General features: G+C 51.8%; 1 protein-coding gene across 1 annotated transcript; it reads left to right on the plus strand.

The window, feature by feature from the left end:
* Nucleotides 1–1,520: 1,520 nt before the first annotated feature.
* PG985_007590 (uncharacterized protein) lies at nucleotides 1,521–5,063 on the plus strand (the record flags this gene model as incomplete). The annotated part of the gene is made up of 6 exons (XM_066827358.1): nucleotides 1,521–1,960; nucleotides 2,018–2,984; nucleotides 3,038–3,152; nucleotides 3,202–3,405; nucleotides 3,544–4,384; nucleotides 4,658–5,063. The coding sequence occupies 6 exons, from the start codon at nucleotides 1,521–1,523 to the stop codon at nucleotides 5,061–5,063; spliced, it is 2,973 nt and encodes a 990-aa protein (XP_066685033.1).
* Between the last annotated feature and the right edge of the window lie 5,721 nt (nucleotides 5,064–10,784).

The raw sequence follows: 10,784 nt of genomic DNA on the forward strand, positions 1-10,784 counted from the left end.
AGATTCACCGAAGTGAGCCAGTTGAAACTTGTTCGTCGGTACGCTTCCAGTCGGTGGCCGCCCACCTTGGACTGATGGGCTTGGGCTTGATGTTCGATTCGCGTATGTCGGACCGGCATTGATCTCGACCACCTCAATCTCGTCGTCGATCTGGTCATCACCATTATCCGCAACTTGACGTCCGTATTCCTCACTTAGGCGAAGAAGTTCGTCGATATTCTCTTGTCCTAACGCTTTTTGTAGCACGGTAGTATCGCCCTCGACGATGAATGGGTAGCCGAGATCGATTATTGCTCGCTGGTTGACCAACCGAGAGGGAATACGAGTTTTCCCTTTCTTGGGGTATGGCTCTTGTGAGCTTCTGTCACTTGTCGAAGACGTGGATCGAGACATTGTGGAATCGTGGCCCACGGATCAAGAGATGAGAGAGACGCATTGAGATGCGGAACTCAAAGCGCTGGCTAGATGCATTCTTGATCGTTGCTCAAACGGGCGATTGATCAGCTTGTGTTGAAAACCAACCACTCCACATATGCAGATGCATGCCACGTCACGAACTCGGCCTGTCCTGTCAGCACGATTGGAGTGGGCATGGCTTATCTGCATCTTCTTCTGCGCGTACAGTAGCTCCTCGTACCTAGCGACTTTGCATTCCATTGGAGAGAATGCACCCATTCTAAAGTTTAGATTGCTTGAGGTACACTGCCACAGAGCCTCAGATATAGCCCGCGCACTGCTGAGGATGAGCGTAGGAAGGCTGTGTGAATAACCTCACCGGTTATTATTCCCCAATACTACTTTGGACATACCACAACATTATTTGAGTTAATAGATTGATGGTTTTTTTTTAATGGTCGCCTGCTAATCATGACACCTCGTATGCCAGATGAAATTTATGTGGTGGGGTTGCTAGCCCTCCAACCCAAAGCTCAGTACTTAAGGTAAATCGATCTAACGTGCAGCCCAGCCAAGATCCGGCCTTTTCATATCTCCAACTCCAACTCCAGCCCCCACCCCACCGTCCTAAACAATAATACTCGTTCTCCCTTGAGGACATCTGAGAACAGTGAACATTTTCAAGCTTGTATAGCATTCCAAAACGACGTGCCTACGAGCCATGGCAGGGCGGCGTGGGGCTCTCAATCAAGAACCGGCTCACAGCCTAAAAGCTGCCCTGTTCAAAGCAGCTGAGGAGGGTGTAAGCACTGCCACGGACAGTGAGCACCTTGGAGAATTCCCATTGGGCCAATTTGCATGCGCTGTACGTCATTTGCCATATCCCTGGCCTTCAGCAGCTGCGGTGAGAAAGTGAATTAATTTCCACTGCTACCCCCTCAATCACGCAAGCTACGGGCAAGGCTCGATTTCATTCGAAATATTCCATCGCCAGTATTTCTCGTCTTCAGATCCTTCTTGCTTCCCAGGGTGAAGAAGTGCACATAGATTTTCGATAGGATTTCCAGCTTTTTGTTCCAACTTGAAGAGTTTGGTTCCGAATTGAGGCGAATGCCACGCAGACCATGGCAGCAGAGAGTGTAGGACTGGCTGCCTCAATAGCCGGCCTCGTATCACTAGGCCTCCAGATTACAGGGGGCATCGCGAGCTACCTTGATGCACTGGAGAGCCGACGAGACGAGCTAGCATCTGTCAGGCGACAGAACGAGGCGCTTGCCGCCGCTCTCGATACTATCCAGGCCGCCACTTCCCACAACTTCTTTCAAAGCCACCAACATGACCCTGCAATCGAAAAGAACACTCAGTGCTGCAAGGAAGAGCTCCAGGCCGTCGAAGAGCTGCTGGCTGCGCTGGCAGATTGTGATACTACCACCTGGAGACAGCGATTTAAGAACAAGAAAAAGAAACTCACCTACGCGTTTGACCGCCCAAAGGTCAAGGTAATCGTCCAGCGATTGCAGAATGCTAATGGCATTCTACAGCTCACTCTAGCAGGCTTGGGACTGTAGGTTGACCGTTATACGATTAAACTTCAACAGCTTCACGTTAACCCCTTTTACAGAGACATATCGACTTCTCACAGCGAAAGTCTCGCTGCGATCGAAACGGGCTCCCGCAACCATGCTTCTGAACTTCTTCTTCTGCGCTCAGAAGTGACGACGGCCCTGACTCCGGTTTACGAGATTCGTGATCAGATGCCGCATTTCGAACGTAAACTCGATAGTACGACTGATCGAATATTGTCGCACGCCGCAGTAACCAGTGCCCAAATGCGAGAGAGTGACAGGGCTGCTCAGGAGGACTTCAGACGCTCACACGACTTACTGCAAGCAACCATGGATCGACAGCTGGAGAAGCTCCAGGCAATCGAAAGCCTTCAACGCGAGACTCTCCTGGTTTCCAGAGCGGCGAGCAAGCCAGCGGCGCTAAGAGAGCTCTGCGATACTATCACGGGGGCGAAGCAAGCACCGCGCCAGAATCAGTTGCTCCATGGTCGTTACCGTCAACCATCCGCCTTTCCATCTAGCACCACCTGGAGCCCGCAATTTGACTCCCTCGTGGGAAGAATCCGTTGCACTTGTCCTCGCCCTTACCGGTCGACGGTGATCCAAGGGGCGCGGTTAGGCCATCTTCGTCTGTCGAAGAAATCGGAGGTTCAAGGCCATTGGCCAGCGTGTCCTCTCTCAAATACAGCAAATAAGAGCCGACGATCGATAGGCTTCGGGTACTCAGGACTCGCTTCCATCCTCCACGCTGCTGTCGACTTCTCCTTCACGATGACTTCGGGAGCGGGGGGCTTCAGTATCAGTCCGAATCTTAGCTACTACGCCACAGTTGACGATGAATCAGACCCTGCTTTCCGTACCCTAGAACTGCTGAGGGATTGCACACTATCTTACAAGGGGAGTATCGACCTCTTCGCTATTGCCTGCATCAAGACTATCGTGAGGCTTTTCGATGATAAGAAAGCTTGCCCGACTGCGGTTACTAGCGGGAATAGAACCTTGTTGCATAGCGTCGTCAAAATGGTACGTCAGAACGTCTTTACGTGAAATTATGTTGAAAACTAATCGTTTATAAGCTCGAAGATGGATTAGAACCTGACTATCGGGGCTCCAAGGACATGATCGTCTTTTTTGACCTGGTAAAGATGCTACGCGGATTTGGCGTACCCAAATTTACCTTTGACAGCCTAAGTTGGTCCATCTGTTGTCAGGGGAAATCAGTACTAACTATAAGGTACAGGTGCAAAATGGTTATTCTTGATGGGTAACTACTATAGGGAACGGGCTAAGAACGCTATCAATATCCTACTCCAGGCAAATCCGGAGAACCAACCACCTGTCTTCAGAACCCCAAGCGTCGTTGGTAAAGGCGCTAATAGGGACGTTTGGTATATTACCTTTGGAATTTTGGACTTGTACGAGGAATGCCCTGGATATGCGGAAGGTATGCTAATTTCAAGTCCGATCCTTGGTTTCGTTAGCTAACCAGGAGAAGCCTGCGATTGTGGGCCTCTGAGCATGGCGGTGATCCGTAGCGATACTGAAGAGGTCGTGCGTATCCTGGGTCACTATTCTGGTTCAGTGTCCGAAGTCGACATCTATGGGCACACCGTGCTTCACCTCGCAGCAGGCAAACCCCAAATTTTACAAATTCTATTGGAATTTGCCGATTTGAGTAGTTTGGAAAAGGCGAACATATATCGCACCACTGCACTCACAGTTGCTATGCAGTGTACTGGTCGCCTGTGTATCAATGGTACAAGCCCGGAAAGATGTCGAAGCTGCGGCTGTACACAATGTGTTGATATCTTGCTTGAAGCTGGTTGTAACACAAAAACGCGAAACAGTTTGAAGGAGATTGGTTTTACTAATCTCTTCCGCCCGGCATCTGAGCTCGCAAGACGCCGCTACGTCGTTCACATGAGGGCAACACGCATATCACGAATGCGACCACATTTGACCCTCCAATATCTCTCAAAGCGTAATCGATCGACTTCAAGTTGCACCGATATAAAGCAAGCCTATCATCAACTACGCAAAACCCAACATTTTCGTCTTGTTACCGATGGGGTGGAAAGCGACTATGACTGGATTTTCCGGGAAATTCATGGGATAGGTCTGGCCGATCTATTCTTCCGCTACGGATTCTACCCAAGCCCTTCTTTCTTTTACCATGTGCGGACCTTCGACTACATATTAGCACCAGGTAGGATATCATACTTCCGCTGGCTAGTAGAACACGGGGCCGACCCGTTTTTCCGGTTACCAACGCAGCCTCCCGATGTCCACAGCGATTCAGATATCGGACTGTATGCTGCACATTTCGCAGGTTGGGTATTGGGGAGTGGCTCATACATATTCAACGACCCCGATCACTTCGAAGAGCTCAGTGGGACTGTGCTACGGGAAAATCTCAAAGACGGGTGCGAATGCCATTGCTCAATAGGGCAATGCGATCCTTTCATATGGATGATAAAAGGAATGATGTCAAGGTGCAACCAGCGCGAGCGGTGCATTAATCACATCCGAACTCAGATGGAGAGACTCTATTACAGATGCAATATGAAGCTAACGATACAAACGTACAAAGCAGCAATCAGGTACACTACATTTGGAGCCCTGGAGCTTACACATACCTGTTGCGAGCCAGCCTCGGTGATGCTAGCTGTAGATGGACATCTCAGCTTCTGTCACAGAAAGCCATGGCTGGAAAGCAAAGACATAGTCATCATCAACCAGGAGCAATCTTGTCTTCTTCATTTACACGGGCAGCTAGTGGAAGAACTCACGGAGGCAGCTGTCGGGTTCATCAAGACCGACCCGGAGGATCGCTCGCTGTTCCCGGACTTTTGGGGGCAATGCTGGATCCCGCGAATCGAGGAGGAGCTGGACAAACTCTCCGGTTCCAGCCTGACGGATGCGGAGATACGAGGAGCAGAAGGAATTGGGGTTCGGTGGTGCGAACAGGCTCGGGAAGTTGCCAAGAAAAACCCGTACGATAAAGAGTCATTGGAGCACTGGTTTTACGAGCTGGATCTGCTCTGTCCTGAGTACAAGGAACCGTGGCCTGAGGTGCGTCGCCGGGTGGAAGAGTTGTCTTGAGAGGCGCTACCTCGTTCATGTTAACGCCAAGCTGGTGTTGCGGTAATGGGATCAGCTTCTGTGGGAAATGGAAGACTGTCTGTAGGATTGGCACAACAGTATTGATTCGATTTTTTTTTTTTTTTTCATTATGGGCAGCGTTGATGCGACTGACAATGCAAATGAGCCCCTTGTCTTAAAAAAACGAAAATGTATCGTAGGACGGGATCGAAAAACGTGACCGCAGAAGGAGTTGAATCCTCTTGCCTTTAAGCAAACTATATCGATAGTGCCGCTAGGCTATATCAGCCCGGTCAACAATGGGATATGCAATTTAGATATCAAGGTGCTGGGGATGTGTTCTCGGTGTTGTTGATGTTCTGGTGGTCCTAAGGCTATCGTCCCCGACTGGGCAAAGGATGAGACGCACCGGGCTCTCGGTCTCATGGCGTGCACCGTCTGTAGATTCTGTTTGTCTCTTCCCCCAGTACACCTCTTATATATAAAACAACAAGCATAGGAAGCGATTTATCGACCCCACATCGAGCTTGCTGCACATTTCAGTAACTCCGCGACTGTACTGGCTGTGCAATCATGGGCCACTCGTTCGCCGGGAACCCCTTTTGAGGTAACCTGCTCTTTGTGAGTCTTTTGTTTCTGCCGGAAACCTTGGTATGAATCGAAAAAAGAGAAAGAAGAAAAAGAAGAAGAAAGTAGAACTAGAAAGGGGGTAGAGCTGGAAGGAGGAAAGCGTCATCATTCCTGCGTCAAGTACAAAGGCAAGCATATATCTAGAAGCCCGAGCGAGAGGCCAATCGGCAATAGCATTACTTCCGATACCCCCTTGATAGGCGAACACTTGAGTATAAACGACCGATCCTACGCCCAGTGCCTACCTATATGGACACACCTAGCCTTCTACTGAGCTTCTCACTGAGCTTCCCACTGAGCTTCCCACTTCGAATCTTACCAGATTATCAGTCATTCAACATGCATATGAACCTGCTTTTGCTCTTCACTGTTCGATACACCCCCTGAGAGCTGATGCCCCTGGCTCGTCCGTAAAGCCACGTACGTATCTTGCAGAGTCTCATTGGAGCCCCTGAAGAGGAAAGATGCAGTGCCCGTCATCTCATCTCCCCCTTTCGTTGTTTTCACAGTTGGTCTGCTCATAGTCATTGGTATTGTTCTATATTGAGATACCAAATTCTAACTCAATCTCCTTTCTGCGGGATGTTGATATCGAACCCTTCTCTCTGGAATACTACGAGCTATTCGTATACCCGGACCATGCCAGTGCACCCACTGTTGCTTATACGGTAAGCATCGTAGGCGCAGGATAGGGCAAGATTCAGTAAAAGGTATCAAATTATTCTAGTTTGACAATGTGCTATTGATATATTGGCGCGTTTCCCAGCATCCTTCCCTGCCTGCCTCCCTCACTCTTCCGTTCTTTGACATGTATATCTCACTACGAGCTCAAAGATCATGCTGGCTATACAGTCGCCTGTATTATGTCACTTCGATATTACACGTACAGTACGCTTGCGATCAAGGTCAACAACAACGGAAACGACACGGCATAGTGTTCCACAACATGCCTTAGGAGACCCTACTACGAATCCCGAGCGTCAGCGAAACCTTATCACAGCTCCTGATTCTAGTTTTAGATACTTGTCAAGTACTTGTGGGCTGTCGAGCATCGAGGAACACCTTGTGGTATGTGAAGTCCAGTAGAGGTAGCTCGTATATCCTTGCATGCGCCCCAAGAGATAGGGGCAACTCCTTTCTCAGTCCTTCCTCTGCACAGAACAGTTCCACCTTCTGTGTCTAACAACTACAATGTACTGTTTGATTCAAGGCTTGGTTTGAATACAGAGACGTCCGTTTTTGCACTAGATGTAGCCCGGGTGACGATAGCCACGGCTCACTGGACGCTCGTCGTCCTGTCCACGAATGAAGGGACCAATACTGGCAGCGTGTTGCGTCCGAATCAGAAAGCGTCGCAGAGCCCGACGCTGGTGACATATTCACATAAATCTAGGTAAAGTGTCGACATGCATCTATCTCATCTTGCATTTCCCCTTTTCATCTGGGCCTTACGGACTCTCCTTACTTTCGCCTCCAATCGCCGACTTCCAGTCGTGCGCGCGCACGAGACGAATCAAAACAATGCACATTGGGTGGTGTTTGCTTGCAACCTACCATCGATCTTCGATCTCGCACACATCCAGATCTTAGACGTCAAGATGCTCAAAAGATGCGCCCGAAAAAGGGCACGATCCACGTCGCGCGACGATGATCGCGGTCGCATCATTTTACGGCTGCAACGTGGCTTACATACCTAGCTGACAGGGGCCAAGGACTAGTTGCTAGCCCGTCAGAAGCCGCGTGGGATGCAAGTCACTGAAATCAAACCTCCGACCAGCTTCCAATTGACTTTGATCTCCCTGCCGACCTTACGTGTTGCTTACATACACAATACCTACATATTCATCTTTAATTGGATTTGAGTGATTGGCGACGGGGACAGTTCAGCAGTTTGACAGTGGGCAAGCATACACCGGCCCCCCACATTCCATCCATTCACTTGCGGCGTGCGTCGCGTCGCACACAAGCGCCCAGGCAGCCACATGACGTCATGACCTTTTTTACCCCCTCCGCTGTGTGTGTCAATATCAGATCCAGGTACCGGCACATACCCAGACCGACTTGGAAAAAAAGGAACGACTGACACGCAAGTGACAGCACACACCAAAGCTTGAAAAGAAAGGGCAAAAAAGAAAAAGATTGGGGACCACGTCGTCGTCATGACTAATGATTTCCGTTCCCCGGCAGACAGACCAAACCACCTTGCGCAGAATGCACGCGCTCTCATTGGATCGATCCACTGCAACAAATCTGCCATGGCTATTGCCGACAGTCCATAGGCGATAGGTGATGATGTGCCGTCGCAAATGTTCCGGCAGAGATGCTACTAGATGTACGGAGTACGTACGTATGTGCGTACGTACGTTTGGCATGAGATTGGAGATGAGAAAGCTGAAAATAGTAGCACGATATCACACTAACCACAGTAGTAGCAGACTCCAAAACTCCAGGCCTTGCCAAGCGAGATTGTTGGTCGTTGATTAGTGCTCGGTACTTTGTGGTGTTAGTCCTCGCGCAGATCATTCTTTTGGGGCCTTCCTGTATGTACTCAATTAAAAAAAAAATCTCCCTTTGCAGATGAAAAAGGATTCCCACTCCGAGCTGGAGCTGGACCCCCGCCCTTACCTCCCAGAGACAGTTAGACCCTGCCGAAGTGCCCCTCGCGAGCCTCGCCCGCTTCCGAAAGTGGGCAGCGCGGGTGCCGATCCCAAGTGTGGTTCAGCACTCCATCCCGTGCCCGCACCGCCATTCTTGCGTCACTTGCAGCCGCCGATCCTCACCTCCTCTTTTTCACCTCTAAATTTTTTCTCCCCTCACCCCTCCATTAGCCTGGTAGCAGCAGCAAGTGGCTCGTGGTAGACAGGCAGCGTGGCTTTCTTTGAAGCAGCAGTAGCAGCTTGCAGCAGCCCCCCCAATCCAATCTCGCCAATGAAAGAGGTAATCTGGCTGCTACACACAATCCTTGATTCATCCGCCCAACATGCCTGACGGCATCTGCGTCGAACGAAGCGACGATCCGCTGGCCGTCTATCCGGCCAGTCGTCAGGTTTGCCCTGCCCCCAGCTGCCTTCCATGTATGGTACTATTGCCAAAACCCTCGTGTCAGTACTCGTGTCTCCCGCTTGGTGTCATGTCCGGGTCGGTGCTCCTCCCTCATTGGGAGAATGATAGGCTTCTTCTCTCGGCTGGTTCGCTGGCCGCTTTTACTTAGCCACACTTTGATGACTGGGACTGGTAGTAAGTAGCACTCGCTTGACCCCATACAGTTACATGGCTTCGCCGTACATAGAGTTTGGGCCTAGGGGAGAAAATCAAAACTGCCGCACAACTACATGGGCGGCCTGTGGCGGATGACCTGGAGGTTGCCGCATACGGCAATTTGGACGGGGGTCCCGGTCCTTCATTGGCCCAACGCCGCCTCGCTGGCCGTCTCCGAAAGTAACTGTGGCTTTCCGTCTGGCGCTTGCTCCTCCCCCTCCGTGGCGAATGTCGATAACCTCAAGCAGCAAAGATCCTCCTCCCCCCATGCCCATATTCCCGTCTCCCGCCACACCGCATCGCGTTCAAGCCTCTCATCTGATGACATCCCCCCCAACCTACCAACGCATGTACGCCATTCTTGTGGCTAGTAGACCATCCCGGCGTATCATCATCCCAAATATAGACGGTACAAGACGACAAGAGCGCGGTACATCCAGTCGACTCCCTCCGCACCCCTACCCGGGGCGTGTTGGTAAAAGTGTGGCACGAGTCGATCTGCCGAGGCGGCCCCTCCAACTGCATCTGTGGCGAAGGGGACCCGAGACCCTGAGCGTCGTACTGAATGGAAAGCTTTCGTCCCACCACCACCGCCCATTGGATTAGAACGACGAGCTGCCCAAACACCCAGCCCGACGCCAACATCAGCCCGCTGCAGGAGAGGCGTAAGTGAGTGAGGTGGCGAGTGTCATGTGTGGCTCGCCTACGAGAGAGCCACAACCTTAGATTGATGACAGTCCATGGTGGAGGGTAAGGATTCGCAGAAAAAAGTCAATGTCGCTACCGTCCGCCCCCCCCCCCCGTCCTCGTGTCCTTGTGTCGCACCAAAAACACGCAACACCAACCCCGGACCAGCTGACTCTCCAGAAAGCCGCGTTTCCGGTCATGATTGGGTTTCGAGCCCCCCGGGGAAAAGGAAAGAAGGCGTTCGTCTGTGTGAGTCAGTGACGCACGCCAACTCACCTCCGAGGACGACGAGGAGGCCTCTCGACGACGTTCTAGATTGCTGCCGCCATTCTGTCATTGTTGTACGTCCGTACCGGTATCATCCTGGGCGGCGAATATCGATGTATGTTTGTTTGAAACCACGTCAGTAACCGCTCGTGCAAGCGACCGCATGACTGCGCCTCCCGCCTGGGCCCGAGGACCATGCCACGGATTCTCACTTGCAGCCGAGCAATATCCCACATCCCCTCTAGCCCAGTAGCCCCGTAGCCCACCTATGCAGTGGTAGAGCGCGCCCTGGAGCGCTCCTAGCCGAGCCCAGGCCCAGAATTCCCGGCGTCTACAGTAGCCGGCAAGAGAAGAAGAGGACCAGGCTGTGCGCCTCTCCCAAAGCGTCCACTGTCCCGACTGATCGGCACCGGCGTCTTCCACTTCGGGACCCAGCGCGCGGGGGTCCCATCCTGTGGCCGCGCGCTACGGAGGGTCAAGCCTCCCGAGTGTTGGACCTAGAGGCTTAGCCGGCCACTCGCCCATCACGGAAAGCGTCAAAAGAACGGGCAGATTGTGGCGAGTGACCCCCAGATCCCTGCGGTGTCGTGCTTTTGCTTACCTACAGTAGGCCTGGGCTGCTCGCTGGCGGGGGGCCGGCGCTCCCTAAGTACCTGTACTTTCGGTCGCTTAATCGGTGATTTTTTTATTCTTCATTGGGGGGGGGCTTTCAGCACTAAGGAATTGCCCACTACACCCCCCCAATCCCCCCCAGGACCAGCCGCTGCAGCGCGTCACGCTTGCATGATGCACGCAGCAAGGGACCTAAGAGATGCCCTAAGGACGCGCTGTAACGGACCCTAGGAAATTTATCAGCGCAACTCTCCCCAACTCCCTCTG

Source organism: Apiospora marii (genome assembly GCF_038362585.1).
Source record: "Apiospora marii strain CBS 49790 chromosome Unknown utg000004l_segment0_segment1, whole genome shotgun sequence".
In the NCBI taxonomy this organism is placed as follows: domain Eukaryota; kingdom Fungi; phylum Ascomycota; class Sordariomycetes; order Amphisphaeriales; family Apiosporaceae; genus Apiospora; species Apiospora marii.